Source organism: Poecilia reticulata, chromosome 21, assembly GCF_904066995.2.
Source record: "Poecilia reticulata chromosome 21, P_reticulata-male-v2, whole genome shotgun sequence".
Lineage (NCBI taxonomy): Eukaryota > Metazoa > Chordata > Actinopteri > Cyprinodontiformes > Poeciliidae > Poecilia > Poecilia reticulata.
In genome coordinates, this window is record NC_088850.1 from 14486124 (window position 1) to 14507267 (window position 21144).

Here is a 21144-nt window from a genome sequence, read left to right on the forward strand (position 1 = left end):
TTTGTACTTTAAGTTTCAGATTTCTTATGTTTTTGTCAGAAGAGCATTTTGTTTTTATAGGTCACCTTGTTTTTAGCAATACCACCAGATGGCGCAATTTGACAAATACTTAAATTAGAGCTTGTTTACATTTTATAACGGTAATTATACTGTTATAAAATTAGTCTTTGAAAAAAAAAATCTAGAAATGATAAAAAAAAAATATAAAAATACAATTTCAATACATTTTCAACAGTCAACTTGTTTTTTTAAGTACTTAAAAGAAAGGTTTGCTTGATGGGCAAACCTTTTGTCATGTAAAACAAATTCTGATTTAGCTTCATATTGTTTCACTTTGGATCTTCCATTTATTTAACCACAAACACTTTCATCCCCTAATCGTGAGCTGTAGTAAATCTGATTACCCATCTTTACTTGCTACGTGCTTAATAGTCACACAAACCATTTTCATGTTTCTCCTCTCTCCCTAAAATGGCAAACTCTATATTAAAATGGATGGCCAACAACAAGACTTACTTAAAAATAAGTGGAATTTATTGTCAACAAATTTTGTTATTCCTAATGCTGGTGTCAAAGCAAAGCCTCCCTCCCTCTGTTAGACTCTCAATGTATCTTTCAAGACATGTCAAAATCAAATCATTTGATACAGTAATCTAAACAAGAACAGAATCAACCCAGCATGCTTCACTGGGGCCTGAATTTAGTGATAACTTTTCACCCCCCAACTTGCATGCATTCTTTTAAGCTAAAAAAAAAAAAGAAGAAGTTTGTTTTCCAGTCATCTTGTAAGTGTCCAAAACCTGAGCCCTGCACCATTAAAATTATTTTAGGTCTGTTTTTTCAAAACCCTGAATTCTTTATTGAAAATATGCATACATAACACTTTTCCTACACAACAATACAAAACATTACAATCACTGTTGTAAATAAGACATTGAACGCAAACCAACACATCACCCCTCTTCCCACCCTAGAGCCCAAGGAACTTAGAGATGCTACAGTAAGCCCTTATTCCCCGCCCCGGTCCCGTCCCGCCACCACCATCACCTCAGAGAAATAAGACATAGTTAAATCAGAAACAACTCCCTCGGCAAACTCCGACAGAAGAACAGAGAAGACACCGGGTTGCATACAGACATAGCATTTTGCCACCAGCAGGTGAAGGATGTTTTTTTTTTTTTTGTTTGTTTTTACCTTTTTTCTTTACTGAATTACTTTTTTGGGTTCTTTTTTTAAATGTGCATTGATTTCCATCAAGTCTTCTGAAATGGATTCATGGCATGGAAAGAGGAGTCCCTTCTGTGGTTTTTGGGAGTAAAGAGGTTTCTACAGTGTGCATATCAGTCTGTGACGTACGTAACCTACAAGAAAACAACTGTGTGCCTGGGATTTGGCTTCAATACAGGTCGGAAAAGTAGCAACTGCCTATCTACAACGGCACACCGAGCAGAAGATAGTAAAACACACAGAGATGCGATTAAGCAGAATCTTCACAGGGAGGAATTTCTTTAAAGGCGATGGGTGGATAGTTAGAACCTGATTCGATAAACATTTAAACACACCGTGACTCCTCCCTTGCTTCTACTGGCAAAGAGTGTTGCTGTGCATATTGTTTTATGATTGTGGTGGTAGATAAAAATGCAACTGAATACAAAGAAAAGTACACGTAAAAGAAAGAGATGTTACAAAAAAAAAAGAAGGACTCCAAATGTCTGGTTATATTTTAATATGATCATACAGGGATAGAGATCAACCAAAAATGATATAACAGAAAAAAAAAAAAAAAAAAAAAAAAATTAAGTAAAAAAAAAAAGAAAGTTCAATAAAAACAGACAAAAGCACTGGTTTAAACATTTTACTATATCAGTCTGTAGCGAATTGTCATTACATACCCTGAAATAAGGGAGGAAGAAAGCTTTAAATGGTGCAAAGACCACTGAATAACTTGGCTGGAGAGCAAAGGGGAGGTTGATGCCTAACTCTCTCTAAACTCCCAGAGGGGGTACCTTCAAGACGAGACTGCTTTGCCTTGTAATGCTGCGTTTCGTCACGTTTTGGGCCAATCACTCACATCGGGTGCATAGAGGCATGGCGAGGACTCGGGTCCTCTTGAAATCTCCTATTAGGTTTTTAAATCTTTTACCAATGTAACCTTTTGGGGTGGCAGCCGACTAAAGATTAATGCCACCGCTTCATGTGCAGGAGAGCAGAAAGACCACTCAAAGTGCCGTGAGGGAGTCATACATACCGAGGGGGGCGGGGGATCTGTGCAACTGTGGGAGCAGGAAGGCAGTTTGTGTTGTTTTGATTCAGGATTGCAAAAGTCCCAAACTAACGCGCTCGAAGCGTTGTTTCAGCTATTGATGCCTCTTCTTTTTATAAACTTGTCGAATAATTCCAATCATCAACTTCTCTAATGAAATAACCCTTCGCCGATGACTGGGCATGGGCCGGTTTCATGGTAAAAAGATTACTAGCGGCTTACTTTGGAAACTGAAATAGCTCCAGGAATCACTCTTCTAAAGTAACACTGTTTTAAAACTACAGCTGGAGCGCCGTCAAGCAGACGACTGCAGGCTAGGCACCAGCACGGATAGCCCAAGTAGAAAGGCGTCAGATACTGTGCAATAATAAAAGTTGGTGGGTGTTTATATTTTTATTCCAAGTCTACTGATCAAAATCGGAATAATAAATAAATATTAAATACACTAGTATAACTGCGATAACCAATTTGTGATCATATTTTTGTGGCAGTAAGAATCATTATTGGTGTAAAACCTTGAGCATGTTTCTATATTTTTGTCTGAAAGTTTTCTGGAAATATTTTGATACCCTGAAGCCATAATATATTTTCATTTTTTCACAGAATCTGGTACCGGCCCATGCCTTTACAAACTTTCAGCCTCTTTCTGGTGTCTTACTTAAATTGCATTTATTTTATTTCAATTTTTTTTGTATTTTGCTTCGCTTCACCCAACGAATCTTATGTCAACATATCAGTGCCATTTGAATGCTGCATCGTTGAGGACAAAACACATTCTAATGTAAAAATGAAAGCCCCACATTAAAAAAAAAAAAATAATTTTTTTACAAAATGTCTTTTTTTTTTGTTCCACAGACAGAGAGGTCCCTATGGGGCTTTGGATAACTCAGAATTAGTTTAAAATCTTGAACAATTTTACTATGAAAACAAGGGGATGAGGGGAGAGAATCTTCTGCTGGTGTGAGTTGCACACATACAAAAAAAAAACCAAAAAAACAAAATAAAACACGCGCCAATTAAATCTGCACCCAATAATGTCCACTCTCGCTCTACTGTGTGCATGCAAAAAAACACTCTTGTCACTATTACTCACACTCATCCACTCTCACACAGGAGGGACAGCAGTCACTAAGCGTGCAAATGAAGTTGCACTCCACGTCGGAAAGCGTCTCTTTCTGAGAAAGGTCTTGGTTTATATATATATATATATGCGTGTCTCGATGGTGGAAAGCACACCTCGCCACCAGTGTGTGACCCCCTCACAGTGGATATGTAACCTGTGGATCACTCTGTCCTCCTCCTAGGTAGATTTAACGGAGTTGTGCACAGGCTAGCTCGACAGGAGGGAGGGAATGGGGGAGCTGTCCGTGACGGATGTTAAATAAGGGGGATAAAAAGTTTTTTTTCCCCCTCCTAATGCTGAGAAACAGAACGTGGAATCTTCACACTGAAGTTTTCCTTGGGCACTACATGAGCTAGGGTTCGCCTCTTAAACAAGAATGAACGCTATGACTATCATTTAAAAAAAAAAAAAAAAAAAACTTCAAACAGTTAGCATAGCCTATCGGTGTTCTTTATCAGCTGGTCTGTTGATGGTTTCACCGTGAATTTTCAGCTTCTGTCCAAATGACTGAAGAATTTAGCAAGAAAAAAGGGGAAAAGGAAAAAAAAAACAAAACAAAAAAAAACACACAGATGACCTACTATAGCCCTCCCCCACCCCACACGCACCATCCTCCTCTCTCAACAACAAGTTCCCCCACCCATGTCCATAGACATTAGAGAGTCTGAGACAAACGGGCAGACGGATGTAGTCCGGCAAAGAGAGGGCTGGTCCGCCCTGTCCGTCTGGAGGCATCGCGAGGATGCAGCGGGCCCCAGGCTCAGGGTGGACGTGGATTTCCTCAGATACTTGCAAAGAGCTGACATGTCTACTGACACCGGAGCAAAATGGAGGACGAGGGGGGGGTCAGTTAGAAGTGAGGAGAACAGCTGTTACAGTTCATCAGAGGAAGATCCTGCTGAGTTCTGACCGACTTTCCAGGCCTTTAGAAAAGGGATCCAATTTTTTGTTTTTTTGGATGCGGACCCAAAATTCCAGGGAGTCCGTCATCATGTCCACCATTTGTCTAGGCCGGTTCTGGAGCCATATTTTTCTCACTTTTTGTTTTCTCAGATGGGTCGGTGACATTTGTTGGGTTTTTCTTCGCTTTCTCTCTGGTGATATCAAATTGTATTTGCCCATTTACGTTTTGTTACATTGTAGGATTCTTGGGTTGTTGTCAAATTGAGACGTCATCTGCTCTGTAGGTCACCATCAACTGTCCATGTTACTGCTGTTTTCTGAGGAGACGAAAAGCAAGCAAACATGCAACTTGTCATTATGGGTTGCGAGAACAGCTCACGCTTGAACGGAAACCTCTTACCGTTGAGTCCGTCTGCCTCTTGCGAATCGAGAAATGGAGCGGGACCCCAGATGCGCACTGTGCCGTCGTCCGAGGCGGACGCCATGAGGCCCGGGATGGCTGGGTTCCAGCTCACACAGTTAACGGTGCGTGTATGGCCTGTGAGCTCGGCAATAGGAAGTTCGCCACGCCTATGCCAGATGTACACTTTATGGTCTGGTGGGATTGACGACAAAAGGTGGTGCACAGTTGGAAGAAAATATATTTAGAACATGGGAAAGAAATGCCACCGCTCAGAGCAGCAACGATAACCAAAGAAACAAAAGATTACACGTCATCTTCAAATTTGAAGTCTTACCGCAATTTCTTGAAAGAATCCTTTGCATTTTGTCAAATTTTAACATTTCGAATCGCAGTTCAACAGAAATTGAATTTTAGAAATTCACGTTTTTTGTGATGAATCAACTCATAGTAGTAAATAATTATGAAGTTAAAGGAAAATTATGTTGTTTTTTTTAACAAATCTTTGAGTTATTAAAAGGCTGATCCTTTAATAATCTATAAACTTTTCTTAAAAGTTTTTCTTCCTGGATTACTCTGGATTTTGCTTTATTCATCTTTCTTACAATTTAAACCAGCTTTCCTCTTCCTGCCATTTCCTGTCAATGGCCTTCAGCTGCCTTTTCACTGTACCTTCGCTGCCACTGGCGATGAAGTCTTCGTTGTTTCCTCCGAAGCAGGAGTGGATGGTGTAGAAGCCCTGGGTCACACCTTGGTACTTCCTCACAAGCACCCGATCTTGAAGATCCCACAGGTGCACTCCCTATGTTGAAACCAGTTTAAATTCAAAATTCTATTTTATTTAATTTCTATTATATTTCTCCAATATATTTATTTGTTTACAAGCAACTCGGTAGAACTGATAAGCTTACCTGAGTTGCTACATTTAACAAAGCTAATCTACCGTTCTTTGAAACGGTAAAAGACATGATAGGGTGGTCCTCTTGAACTCTGTAAAAAAAAAAATAGTGAAAATAAATGATCTATCTGCTATTAATATGAATTACATTAAGTCACATCTTTCATTCTCATTTCAAAATATACATACATGTTTCTGTCTGTGAGGTCCTCAAAGTTGTACCCTCTGATACGCTGATGGGTGTCCGAGGCCAGCACAGTCTTCCCATCGCTCAGGCACCACAGGCACTGAACTCTCACCCCCTCCCACGAGTCCAACAAGTTCCCGTCCAGGTCCTGACAACGCAGACAGCAGAACCGTAAGCCCTTATTCTTAACAGGAAGACAGGCATAGTCCAAGCCAAAGCTACGACTGTCTGCTCACAACCACCTACATCAAGCAGCAGCCAAATCCAAAGACTCTGGGGCTTACAGTTCCTTATAACTGGTCATTATGCTTACATGTTTTTTTTTACGTTAAAACCACAAACAGTGCATTTTATTGGGAATTTATTTGACAATGTTCCGCATAAGTATGATGCGAAAAGGGTATAGATGTTTTTTTGTTGATTTATTTTTTTAAAATCTGAGAGTATGTTGTGCATTGGCCTCCAAGCACGTTAACTCTGTTAATACTAAAAGAAACAGCAGAATGGTTAGGGATGAAGCTACAAAAAAGTTCAAAGCATTATAAGGAGAACATATTCAGAAAATCAACCAAAAAAAAAAATAAATCAACCAGCAGGTCTGCAGTTACTCTGGGGGAGCTGCAGAGATCCAGATGGGAGAATCATTCAACTCGATAATTATTGGCCTGGCTAATATGGAAGACTGGGAAGAAGAAAGCTACCATAAGAGTGGGGTGGAGGGTCACCTTCCAGGAGGTCATATAAACATCTAGCCAGAGCTAAAATCAAGTTAGTGAAATATTTCTTTATAATGTTTAAATCAAAACATAAGGATGACCCAGTCAAACATCAGAAGAAGAATGAACACAAATACTAATGTCTAAGTATGTAAAACCAGTCAAGAAACACTAAAAGACCTACAGTTAAAATTGCAGTAAAAGGTAGTTTTATAAAGTTTTTAAATCAGGACTAAATACAAACAATCACCACACATCAGGTCTATATGTCATAATATCCTTCCACTTCACAAACATGCACTATTTTGTATTTGTGGATCACATGACAACCAAATAAAATACTACGATGTTTGTGATTGTGGCAAAATGGGAAAAAAAAAAAAATGAAAAGAATTGTGTTTGTAAAAGTTGGTAAATGACCGGAGGACTTACACACTGATAAAACTGCCCCCTTTGTCCACCGGTGACAAAGCGTTTGCCATCAGGATTCCAGGCCACACTGGTAAGACTGTCTTCGTGGGACTGGGACATCTTGGTCCGCAGCTCCCCCGTCTGGCAAAGAAGGGTATTTATAGAGAAACACAGAGAAGGAAATGGGGGAAGGGAGAGAGCGAGAAGACACATTGAGCAAGAGTGGGGGAGGGATGAGTAAGAAAAAAAAAGAGAGAGAGAGGGGGGAGAAGAGAGGATGGGTGAAAAGAAAAGGTCATTGAGTACAAACGGCACACTACAGGGTATCCATAGCACTTTTCAGACTTGGGATACGATTAATGGTGCTTAGACAACCGCGTCATACCGAGGATGGCTATGAGGAGACGCACTTACCGCGTGTCAAGCTGAATGATACAGAAACGGTGATATAATGCATGAGATCAGAGTATCCCAAATAACACCAACGGTATATAAATAAATTCTGACAACTGAAGTATCTTATAACTGTGTAGAAGAAAATATCTCTGTATGACTGCGCTCATTAATGGAGGTATGAAGCCAACAGCCTGTGCCAACAGTAAGGGCTCAATTACTTGTCCGAATGGTGTTGAAAAGAATATTTAAGGATACTTTTTAATTTCTTTCTTTCTTTTTATTCTACCTGAACATTCCAGAGCCAGAGCTCAGAGCAATCGTCAGGTCCACAGGCGATCAGGTAGGTGTCATCAGGACTCCAGGCTAAGTAGGAGACGCCGTATGCGTGCCCTTCCAGGGTTCGCAGCAGCTTCAGTTGGTGGCTCTCCTACGCGGGAGGCACAAATTAAACATGACTGAATAAGAGATTTTATAATGGCATTTTTAACTTTATTTCATTCAGATTTACCTTTCGTCAGACTACCTTTTAGAACATTAAATAAACTCGCTTTTCTGTAAGAGTTTCTCTACTGGTTTAGTGAGAAACTCTGCTAAACTTGATTAATCTCATGCAACAGTAGCAAGAGAAAACAATCTACAATCTACCAACAGACTGCAGTCGAATGAGTAAGGCGTGTATGTTTGCACACTCACCGGGTCCACTTGCCAGATTATGACAGTCGTGTCTTTGGAGCCAGTCGCTAGTTTGGTGCCATCGTTTGAGAATTTGCAGAACCACACTTCATTACAATGCTCTGTCAGAATCTGCTGGGTGTAACAGGGAAACTGTTTCCTGCAGAAAGAAAACAGATTGATTTTTAAGTCTACAAAACCCACCGGTGAATACGTCGTGAAAATTCTACAACAGAATACAAACTGGCCCTCAAAATGTAGCGTTTATAGTATTTTCAGATGTACAGAGAACAGAAATTTGAGAATGCAAAAGAGTCTACACGATGTTCGTCCTGCATAAGTTAGCTAAAAAAAACCAACAAAAAAACAAAACACAAATGTGGAGGGAGGAATATTGCATTTCCGTGGATCTTTGAGTAAATACTTTATTAAAGCACATTTCCATCCAGTTTCAGTTTTCAGGTTTTGCCAACTTTGTCTTACAAAAGTTCTACAAATCTATGAGATTGTGAGGACAAGCTAGGCCACTTCAAACAATACATGTTTCTCTCATGAAGAAATTATTTGTTGATTTGGATGTGAAAAAAAAAAGTTTTGTTTATTTTCCCAAGCTTTCCTGTTCATAAAGGAACATGAAAGTACATTAACTAAAGAAAAGGAGGGGAGACGTATACGCCACATGTAAATAACTTAAATTATAATGAAACTAGTACAAAGGAACGCATAAATGCTTTACCACTTGAAGCAAAATCACTTGTAATTTTCAGTTTATTGTGGTGCCGATAAAATAAAAGCCCCTGTTTTGTAGCTGACCGCTATTTGGGGCTATTGGTCACTTCATCCCTGCGACAGACTGGCGACCTGTCCAGGGTGACCCCGCCTCTTGCCCGGAACGTTAGCTGGAGATCGGCACCAGCTCCCCTCCCAATCCCACTAAGGGACAAGGGTGTAAAGAAAATGGATGGATGGATGGATGGGTCACTTCATCCACTGACAAAAACCACATTGCTTCCTATGTAAAAGCAGCCTACGCCTGTCACAATAAAGCAATTAATCGCACGATAAATCAAAATGAACTTGATCATTTCCATTCCGGTTCATTTTGTTCAAAGACAAAGACCCCATTCAAAGACCCCATAATCCATTTTACTTATGGGTTTGGTTGTGTGTGGGTTTTATTTTCGTTTATCGTTTTTGGTCGTTTTGTTTTATTTGGGATGTTTAAAATATCTTCCAGTTCTAAGTGTTCTTCACAAAATTAAAGTTTATTGGTCTTTAAGAGAGCAAGCGTTTGTTGTTATGCCATTATCAATATATATTACTTGAAAATAGTCTCAAAAGAACAATGTTATTGTTTATCGCAATAATTTCTAGGACAATTTATTGTCCAGTAAAAATCGTTATTGTGACAGGTAGGCCTGTCACGATAAACGATAAATCAATTAATCGGACGATAAATTAAACCTATCGATCTCATTTTAATTATCGTCGTTATCGTCTCTTCCGGCCTTTTTTCTTTCTGTTGATGACACTGAATTAAAAACGGCTCAGCTCCGGTACTCTCCACTGACCCTCCCTTTCTCATTTCCTTAGTCTAAAGTCCAGCGCACATTACATCGTCTTAGAACTGTTGGCTGATTGTCTGTACATTTTCAAAACCTGAGAGACATATTAGCCGACAGAAATCCTAGGTATAACGGTTTGATCGGGTTCGTCGTGCCGTGTGGTGTCCAGCCACATGGGCACAAAATAATGGCTACAAATCCAGTTAACTAATTTTAAAATCAGGCATTAATCAATGCTTTACTAGAATCTACCTGTGATGCAGATGGCTAGAGTCAACGTAAAGTCCTGACTGAATGAAAATCATTGTAACCTATTTATGTCACGTTAATGAAGAACAGCTGAAAACTTACCAGGTTTATCAACTGAGGTAGCAATTTGGCTCCAACTCCTCCCCTTGTCATTTCTATATTCTTTGCATGAAATGTTCAATAAACATTAATGTTGTTTCCACATATCATCTCCAATGTCCGGTTGCGCTGTTTCAGGTGTTTGGGATTCCCCTCCGTAATTAATGGAGACTGAGAATCCATTTTATTTTTGTTTTTGGTTTTATTTAGTTGATCAGTTCCAGTGTTATGTGTTCTTTTGAAAATAAGGTGTATTATTAGTCATTTCCATTAAATCAGTGTCAAAAGGTCTTGAAACAATATTATCGTTTATGGCAATAATCTTTTTAGACAATTAATCGTCCAGCAAAATTTGTTATCGTGACGGGCCTACTGACAAGTAAACATAGTGAATGATATCCAGGCTAATTAACCAGCTAATATGTAATAGAAGCGGTAATATTTATCCATTTGTTGTTTAAAAAAATCTTCAAGACCACTTACTGTTTTAGATGTGACGACTTAAAATTTTTCTCACCATCTGTGACTGAAGTAGATTTCTTTTTTTCCGTTGACCGAATATATTAAAGCTCAGTTGAATATGTTGACAGCCTCAATAGGCAGTAATGAGGGGAAACAAACATCATGCTTCCCGCTTCTATCCAACCCTCCTCAAACCATTTTCTTTTTTTACATCTCGAAAACTCACCGTTTTAACAAGGTTGTGTACACTTCTCAGACCTAGGATGCATTTCCATCAACATTTTCACTGTATGACTGATGCTGCAGCACCAACCTGCTGCAGACATGATCGAGGAGAAGGGAGACTGAATCCAGGTTGTTGTCCAGCTTGGTGTTGTGATAAAGACAGCGATCCCTCTGTAGTTCCACCGCTTGCCGCAGCAAAGTGTGTAGTCGCCGAGGAGGCAGCATCACGGATGGGGGCAGGTACGCTGCAACATGGTCAGAAAGCGGGAAGATAGTTCGCCTCAGCACATCAAATGTACGTGTGGAAGCTGGGCAACATGTGCTAGCTCCACAGGCTTATTAAACAAAAAGCAACTCCTCACTCTGTAATTTATCCAGGAGCCTGGAGCGAGAGGCTGTGCCCTTGCCCTCCCATTCTGCCTTGGCTCGGAGGTCGTCGGCATGACTACACATTAGGTACCTGCAAGAAAATACGAGGTCAAGGTTTAGAGAAAACAAGATTCACTGTTGGTAAAAACAAACAAAACAAAAAAAAAACCTAACATGATTCATCACACAACCAAAAATATATTAGATGCAACATTTCTTGTATAATTTCTCATTTAACCTACAACACTGGTCAGAGTAAATCAAAACGACAATTTTCTTTTTGCACAACACGCCCATGCTGTATTATGTTTATATCATTCTTAGTCTGGAGGCGGACTTCAAATAATAAGGAAAAACTAACCAACAATGCCTAGATAGCATGTTTTTGAAGTCCATCAAAAACATGCGTAAACTGAATATTTTATAATTAAAACAATATTTTAACGTACAGTCAGTGAAAATGCCTGGACAAATCTAATTTAATAGTCAGTCATGACCAGGGGCAGCGCTAGTCATTTGGGCTCCCTAAGCTACGAACAACACAGAAAAAGAAGAAAGGTGGACAGGAGGTGAAGAGACTCCATACAACACGCAATTATCATGTCACTGCTTGTTCTTTTTCTCTTTTCCACCCACAACTCTTGATGCCTTTTGAGGGCATATTCAGACTATCTGCTGGACTTGAGATTGAGGCATCTTTCCTTTTTTTTTTTTCTTGACCAAATATTAACTTTGCATGAATTGTACCTTGCTTCACACATTTTTTAATATGTCATCATAATTACTGTAAGTGTGCCGAGTTTCCAAGACCCTGATCATTTGGTACCCTATGCATTGCATGTCAATCTTGAAGACACAACATTATGTATAGTCTCATATCAAGAGCTGGGTTTATTGTTATACTCATATTATTCACTGTGTTAATTGGGGTAGAAGCAACCTGTTGACTTAAGAGCAGCATACTGCTAGCAGGCATATTACAGGGTCACACTGGTTTCTGAATGAGGCATACATTTAAATATCACTGACTGTATTGTCATAGAGACATGTAGTTTGTTTTACAACATTCTTTAACATGAACGCTGCTTATTTTCTGAAATCATGAGAAAGTAATGACGATGCCCTCAGCCAATGAATACACATGGGCCGGTTGGAACCAACCGCAGCTCTTAAGAGACATTTGTTGTGATTTACAGTTGATCCCAAAAATGTCCCAGATGAGGCTTTCTGCTACATCCCAGTAAAAATACAAGGCTGGCCCATTCTTGGCAACAACGAGCTTGTCTGACCGACACTTAAAATAACAGTAAAAACTCAGACAGTAAGAATGACATGAACAATAACCTACAAACATAAGAAAGGTTGACAACTGGCACATTGGCAAAATACAAAACAGAGTAAAAAGTCCTAAAAATGCAAAGTGATACTGTCCCCAAACTCATCACAGCAGGTAACAGATTAAAGCAGTAATTCTTTAACTTTAAAACCAAAATGACACTTATACAAACAGTATTAAAAACTAATACACAAATAAAGCAAATCAGGTCTTAGTTTACTTGTCTCACTTAATGAAAATAAAAGAACGGCTAGGTCCTTTGATGTCTTTTTAATTCCTCTGCTGATCCCTAATTCCTCCACAACACCAAGCTAACATCTCATGGCAGCTTTTAAGACTCCTTGCAACAACGACTGACTACAACTTCGACCTAATCTAATCTTATATTTTGCCACAGTTTCAGCCTTTAGTTGCTTGCTTCCTACAGAAGCACTGCCCAAGTAGCCAGTGGCAGTTTTTCTCCATTCAGTTTTTTAAGTAGCTTCTCTTTGAAGTCAATACTAAGTGTTTGAACTTCTCATCTTGTTGGCTATCTCTGCTTTTCATCTTTTCATCAAAGCTCAGCTGATGATAGTTTATTTCATCTGCAAAAGTATATTAAAATTCTAAATACCACAAGCTGTCGTGATGAATAAAAAAAAAACAAAAAACAAAAAAAACAATAAAAAAGCAATAAAAAAAGGGCATATTAAAAGCTGAATAACATTTAAGAACTTAACTGCCAAAATTGTGCATTTTTACAAAAGTAAATGTGTGGAGCTGTTTAAATTTAGTACTTTGAGTGAATCATTTGTGAAACCGGTGAAACATCAGAAAGTACCCGCTGAGGACGTGGATCCGGTCCGTGTTGTACTTGAGCGGCGTCAGCTCTCCCCGGAGGACCTGCAGAGCCTCCAGGACCTTGCCGTCCTCCAGATACTCTAGGTATTTCTGTTGCAGCAGCAGGAACTTCATACGCTGAGGAGAAGGAGAAGGCAACAGTAAAACAATGAACAAAAGGAAAAAAAAAACCCTTGGTTTTATGAGATTATAGCATTAAAACAGTGCATCATTAATGGATGCATCCCTAAAATACTTAAAAGTACCACACATAGAGTTCCTAAACCATTCTCTAAGCAAAATTTGAAATAGTCTATTTATAAACTGTTTATATACCGACATCTGTAATTTATCAGCACAATCTTTAACCTTTGCCCTGAAAACACCAAAAGAGAGTTGGAATGAATCAACTAAGCCAAAAAGTGATTTCTCCCTGCGTTTTAAAGGTGTTGTGCTGCAGCTAAGCACTCAAAGGTAAACGATATCTATAAACCCTCATGGAGAGTTGAATATTCTATTATCTGATACTGTACTGGAAGCTGTATAAATGGTGTGGAGGTGCAGCTTCAGTCTAAGGATGCATGACCACATCTCCCACATGCTGTGTTGAATAAAGCTCCCCTACTTTGAAAAGATCCCCTGTTGAGGAAGCACACAGTGGAAGGCAGAAGCTGTTTTAAGATTCTGTTTACATGTTTGAAGTTATGATTCTGCCTATAAAAACCCAGGCAGCAAAAAAAAAAAAAAACCCAAAAAACAACAAAAAACAGAAATGCCTATCTTTTTCCATGCGATTTACTAAGAAAAAAAAGTTAATATGCAGATATCTGAACAAAGTAATACATTTTATAATCTATAAATGAAGGAAAATTTAAGTACTTGATAGTCTGACTTTGATGTAAATAAGGTGCCTTTTTTTAAGACCACCTATTTACCCACTATTCTAACTGGGACGTTCTGGGACACATGAATCTGCATCAGTTTGTCACTAAACACAATCGTCCTGGGACACATTGAAGGAGAACCCACTGACATGACCTCATGACCCCTATAAAACTCAACATGAGGGTATTTTTAATAACCAGCAATAATAAATTTAATGGAATCCTCTTTAGAGAGGATTCCATTCTCAAAATGTCTTTTTATAGATCGATAGACTTCAGAATGCTGCATGGGTGAATGTTTGTTCCTTGTACAATTTTTTTTATTTAGCTGATTGCACCCACTGCAAACCTTGCATAAAAGTTAATAATTCAAAAAATGACTCATGGGAACAAAATATGTATCTGACAAATGTCTTGTCACTTTTACATAAGAGTGCAGGCTAAAAAACTTTGTAATTAAAAATTATAGTTTACATTCTTCAGTGTCTGTCCACTAATGTAGAGCTTTTTGATCTCTAACGTTTTACTTCTCCCATAACATATCTGTTCAGTTATATATTTACGTTTATAGAGATTTTGCAGCCAAACTAAAGCAGCAAAATGCAACTCATCTATACCTCAACGACGTTAATAACTGATTAATAATGCAGCTCGCGTGACTGGATGTTTCGGAGATCAAGTGGAAACATCAGAGGACCTTGCTGATGTCCAGTTTATGTCTCAGCTGGCAGCCCACCCCTGTGATGTGGCGACCTGCTCATCTGTGTGTAAAGGAAGTTACTGAAATCTGATCGCGCAGGACAGGAGTAAATGACAGTGCTTAGCGGGATCTACTTTTATCCGAATCAGTCAGGGTGTATTTTAATACCAGGTCTGAACCTGGTCTTATAGTTATGAAACTCATACCATTTAATATCAGTCTAAAGTCTCACAATGTTTAACTCTAATTCAGAAAGCAACCACAGCAATGTTATTCCAACAACTGCATACCCTCAGTGGTTAGGCTGCTATAGCAAGAACACAGGAGCCATAAATAATAATGCAAAGGCATGACTGCTCAAATTATGGCCTTGTGTTGTAGAAACACACACTAAATAACTCCATTCCTTTATTCAAGCATGTTTAAAGCCTCTTAAAAAAACATTACATTCAAATGTGCATTTCTGTCACTTGGTGCTTCTTCTGGCATGTTGGCTGAGCTCATTTTTTAACATTACAAAACAATGAATGCATTGTTTTATAGGACGCTAAATTCAACTTTCCGTTGAACAGTTTGTCAGATTGTTAAATCTGGCATTAGTTAGCTTAATCAGCTCCTCCTCCACTTCCATCCTTTGCATACAAGGTTAACAAACCCAATAAAGAAGCATGAAGAACGGCAGAGATGTCAGAGCGTAAAGAGGATAATTAGCAGGTTGGACCGCAACACAGAACAGTGTATCATTTATTTTGAACAGGAGAGGGAAAGTAATGGCTATTATTGGTCCTATACTCCTTCTCCAACTACTTATCTAACTTCATGGTGTACCACTTCTTTGACATCTTTGCTTTGTGTACTTTAAAAGGGAGCATCTTTAAACATGAACTTTGAAATCAAAACGGAAATCCAGATGGCAGAATAAAGCACATCCAGTTACCATTTCAGGCGCAGCTTCAATTTCATTTTGAAAAGATTGAAAAAATTTTTTTTATAACAACTCAGAAATTTTCAAATGGCAAAAGCACCCGTTTCGAGCCCCGCACACGACATTTCCACTGTTATTTTCAACTACACTCCAACCATTGTTGAAATCAACCCTCTCCGTCTCTTTATTTCACGCTGAGGGAAACAGAAACGTGTTTACTGATCAGTGCAAGCAGAGACATCTTTGGTATTAAATTTGAGTCTTATCTCAGGGATGCAGCACGACCCCGACAACTGATACAAGCAGAGTTGAGACAACCACACATAAATTCAAGACAGCATCCACCCACAAGCTGCATTTCTAAAAGTACACAACCCTGCAGCGACCCCTCTCTCAACTGCTAATTTTCACTGAGATGCAGGGCAGAATACGATTCTATCTAAAATTGATTTTTTTCCCCCTTTAAATTTAACCATTGTATATATTTTTAATAGCACTGTTTTGTAATTTATGAAAAAAAGCTCAACTCAAGACATCACAGAGTATTGCAAACTAAAACAATACACTAAAAACCAGTAGGCGCTGTGCTTTGCTTAAAGTATGATTCATAAAAAAATGGCAAAGTATAACAAGTTGAAGAAATAAAGATAAAACAAATAAGCCAAGAATAAATTATTCAGCAAAATAGCATATTCCTTCCTTAAATCCAGTGTGGGGTCCATTTCTAACTCTTTATCCAGAACATTTGAGCTTTTAAAGCTCCACAACACAGGCCTGGTTTTCTACTGCTACAGTTCTGGAACCTCCAGCAGAGCCTGTGTTGCTGACTGACCGTCATTCAGACCCAGTTCAGGGTTTGGGCAAAGCGGGCGCTTACCACAATGGCGTTGGGAGAATGCATGAGTGCTCTCAGCTCGTTGAGATCATTCTCAGCCTGGACCAAAAACAAAGGGTACATGATGGTAGGGAGACACAGAGAGAAATTGTTAGCTCAGCAGTTTCAATGCATGCAGAGGAGGAGAAAAAAGAAAAAGAAAAACAGCAATATGAACATTAAGTGGTCGAGATGGTATGGCCACTGTCCATGAGGCTTTCACAGCTTCCATGTTCTTTGATAAAACTGAGCAAAAGAAACAATCACAACTTAGATTTTACAAGTAGCTTTGTGGGAAGAACAAACCTGCCACCCACATGCACAAATTTACAACCGCTTGACTTGAGCCTACACTGAATGTTTTTGGCTTAAGTTCGTCATTTTTGCAATGCTTCTTTTTAATAAGGTTTGTAATTTTCTAAGGCTAACTTAAGACCTAGAAACAAAGAAATGCAACAAAGCCTGAAAATTAAAAGAATGCCAAAACAAAATGTACATGTCAGACTGTGTTACATTCTGGAACAGAATTTTCATCAATGCTGAACTCATTACTAGATTTAAATCAATGTTCTGATCAAATATTACATATTTTATACAGTTCTAAAATTTAAAAACATGTATTATCAACTATCATACAATTACAAAACTATCCAATAGAGTAAACCCTTAGTTCAAAGCAATTTGTTATGGAGATAAAAACAGTATTTATGGTATTCATATTTTTATTGTTGTAGACCACCTGATTTCTTGCCTAAAGAAAACGTTCTAAAAACGACACACATCACCTGAAATTATGCAGTCCGTAGTATTTTTCATCAGCATCTTGGAAAAATATTTATACATCTGAAACTTTTTCACTTTTTACTATAGTAAAACCAAAGATTTCAATGTATTTTATTAGGAGTTTATATGATGGGCAGATACAGTAGAGCATACTAAGGATGCACATTTCTATGTTTTATTTGTTTGTACAAAAAGTAGATGAAAAGTGGAACTGCGTGCACATTGAGAAACTAGGTTTTTTTTGTCTATTTTGTTTCCGGAAAGCTCAAGCTTAGGCAAAAATAGATAGAAAGTGTTTTCTGCCATACAGCATTTTGCATGGAGGGTATAGAGTGCAGTTTGATCTGACCAAAGCAACCTTCTTGCATGTGCTTGGTGTGTCTCTTATATGGCTTACAGTAGCTTCTTCTGTGTTTCTTTCAATTTTTGGTTGAAATGTATGAAAACCTTTTTGCAAGTTTATTGACTATATAACAAATTAAAAATGTCAAATGCACTAATTAATAACTGCAGAACAAAATCAAACTTGTATAACAGTTAGACCACAAAGGTAGGTCAATGCCTTTCTATGCAACTTGAAAGAACCTCTAATAAGATTCATGTCCTTTATTATATCAAATTTTTAAACAAACACACTTATATTTTTATAGTGTGAATAGCACAACAGATTCAAAGCACATTCCATGTTTATCAAACATTAACTCATCAATTATAGACATCCAAACTAACCTTGTCCCACTCCCCCTCCATGACGTGGTTGCGGAATTTGGACGCTGAAGGGTGCTCCAGTCTGCAGCCTGATTCCTGCATCAGCAGGTCCACCGTCTGACTGCAGACACACACACACGCGCGCACACACACACACACAGACAAGAGGGGAGGGGGTGGAGGGTTGGAGGAGAAGCAGACAAAGTTATGCTGATGTATAGACAGAAGACAGTAAAAAGGGAAGAAAAGTAGGGGATGGGTGACTTTGAAATTAAGCATGAAGGTGGCATCTAGGCGTCAGCAGTGAGTGGGTAATCAGAACTGTGAGCTCAGTCAGCAGGATGTCGAAATGTCAGAACATGATTATATGAAGTGACATGTCGGAGCTATTCATTATCATCGTCGCATTTTTTTTTTGCGACAAAATGCAACCGAAAGGGTTAAGATGAGAGGCACGGTGGTCTGTGAGAACACTTTTAAAACAGAGGGGGCATCATCAACTCTACCTGGTGACATAAACTTAATAGCTCCCTATATCTGAGGGAAAATAACACAGAGCACTTGTGTCATGACTGGAGCATTATGTGTGGACAGTAGGCGGTTCATTAACATGGGGCGAGCTTTCTCTGCAGTTGACATCACCCTCTCAGCTTGTCAACCATGAACCATTACCATCTGTCCAAACAGCATCTCCCAGCTAAGGACACCATAAATGCGCCTGCCGAGATGCGAGTGCAAGATAATGAAAACGAGGAGGCGCGGGGTGGCGGGGGAAGGTGGTGTGGGAGGTGTTGGAGGAGGAGGGGGGGGCAGACACCTTTCAGCATGATGACATCATTCTCAGGTATCAATGAAGTGGCGCAGCAGCTTTGTGTTCAGCCTCTCATCCAGCTGACTGCAATACTGATTTCTCCTGTATTTCCCCTGCTGAAATATAGGGGCTCTGTTTCATACCAGGCAATGCCATGTATCCCCCCCCCATCTCTACCCTGCCACCTACCCCCATCTCAATGGATAGAGCAACGTTAAGGCTGTCTTTTAAAAAGCCCCGTAATGGCTGCTTTTTACTTTCTCAGCTGGACAGCACAGCTCAGCGCAGGTTTAAGCTTCTATACAACAGTCACTTTGAAAACGATGAGTGCACACACACATGCATATCCTGAAACCCCCACCGTGGCTATAATTAGATTCGAGCAAAGCGTTTCCATCTAAAACAGCTGGTAGAGAGCGCATTCCTCAGCCGCCATGAAACCATCTGATTCTGCTCATTTCAGGAACAAATGCCCGAATGCCGTCTTCAAATAAACACATGCCCTCAATAAAATGCATGTCACAGGTTCTGGCTGACTGTTGACAAATATCTGTGACGATGAGACACGGGAATTAGGGCATTAATGCTAGAGAGACATAATCTGCAGGAGCCAGCCGTATAAAAACGAGAGGGGGAAAACAAATATCAAAATCTACAAAGCTGCACAAAATGACGGATATAAAGAAACGCGGAGTTGGAAAAGACGAGGAATAATAATCAGATGCAGCCTTGTTATTACAGGGGCTTTTACGCATTACACTATTATTTATGTTGCACCGGAGGTTCAACAAAAAGAAATTATTTTACAGCCGAGGAAAAACAATACACAAAAACCTCCAGTCGCACTGGCTTGACAATCTATACATTAACCTTAAAATTTCTCCGCAATTTTTTTTGCGCAACAGCCTTTGAACCGCAAACAGGTACACAACAAACTCGATAATCCTGCTTTAGCACCTCATTAAGAAGCTACCACAACATCCCCTTTAACACAAATAAAACACTTCATGTTGATGTGTTGTGAATAGATGGTACGAAAAAGTTAAGCCTTGTTTAGTGTGAATAAACGATACTAACATTGGATGATGTAATGCTTTTATCCAGTGCGAAATCCATATACGTTGACAGTACATCATGTCCTAATTTCAAAAACGTGCTTCGTGTTGCGTTGCATGCGATGAGCTGTTAAACTGTAGCTTGTGTTTTATGTTGTGTTAAATATCTGATGTCAGGGCACAGCACCTCAGCGCAGCCAAATGCTATTAGCTTTGAAGCTAACTGTTATTGTGCAAGATGGACCCCTTCTTCCTACCAACTGCCGAGCTCACAGGCTAACTTACTACCCCATCCCCCCATGTTTGTGTGTCAAGCGCTCCAATAGCGCTTTTAGCAACTGCACTATCATAAGAAAAAACAGTGATGTGGATTATACTTGAAATGTTCATCGCTAATATTTAATGTCTGCTGAAGTTTTTCTACGACTGACACATTGGATAAACTTACTTCAGCCCTAGTCCGTGGAGATGTTGTCCTATTAATCGTATGACATCTTCCTCCGTCTGCGACAGCCGTTTCTTCTTTTTCAACGAGCCCACCTCCGAACCCGAGGCCGTGGAGGCAGCCGAAGTCCCCGAACAAGGTCCAACTGAAGACCCGTTACTGGTACCGACACCGTTACCGTTGTCCGCGTTGGACAGAAGCCCGTTTGAGTGGTTTCCACCGGCCGAGGATGATGACTCCCCGTTTTGTGCGCTGTTCAGGCAGGGAAGCTCAGAGGATTCTTGTCCCTGTCCTGCCCCGTTTGACTGCATGCTGTTGCTAAAGTTGTTAACGACACTTCGATTAAAGTGGATGGTAGAGGTGGTTTGAGAGTGTGCGGCAAGTCCTAGGACAACTCCAGAGAGGCCTGTTACAACGGCTGAAGCCCCGGGCTCTCCTGCTCCCTCCGCCGCCGAGGCTCGGTGTTTCTTCCGCGGGGGCGGCGACGCTCCGCCGGTGTCCGAGTCGGAGGAGGAGGAAGCGGAGGCCAGAGTTTCCTCACCGAGAGCGGCCGTGGTTAGAAACCGGCGAAGCTCCGGGTGGGAAATGTAGGTTACGCTTCCAGATTGAAGGCCTTGTTGCCAGACTCAGAGCCTAATGTCAGCTCGTTTTTGTTGATGTTTCTCTCAAAACAGCTGCAACTCTAATGGAGTCCTGACGCCCTGACGTAGCCGGAAATTCCTACACTAGCAGGCTTCCGAGTAGAATATAATCCATGGGTGGTGCATGGGAACATAGTTAGCATAATAACTAAATATTTGACAAAACAGAAGATAAAAAAAAGTGTGTGAATGTTGTTTTTATGACCTATGTATTTTCAAACTAAT

The 21144-nt window shown here is 39.7% G+C and overlaps 1 protein-coding gene across 1 annotated transcript; it reads right to left on the reverse strand.

Annotated features, from left to right (window-relative positions):
- Nucleotides 1-821: 821 nt before the first annotated feature.
- wdr26b (WD repeat domain 26b) lies at nt 822-20904 on the reverse strand. The gene is made up of 14 exons (XM_008398025.3): nt 20282-20904; nt 17989-18088; nt 16480-16536; nt 13095-13231; nt 10932-11029; nt 10658-10814; nt 7991-8129; nt 7584-7724; nt 6923-7042; nt 5777-5922; nt 5601-5679; nt 5362-5491; nt 4690-4884; nt 822-4606 (listed from the first exon to the last, which is right to left on the reverse strand). Exons 1-14 carry the CDS (start codon nt 20587-20589, stop codon nt 4581-4583), a joined length of 1833 nt encoding a protein of 610 aa, XP_008396247.1. The 5' UTR covers nt 20590-20904; the 3' UTR covers nt 822-4580.
- Between the last annotated feature and the right edge of the window lie 240 nt (nt 20905-21144).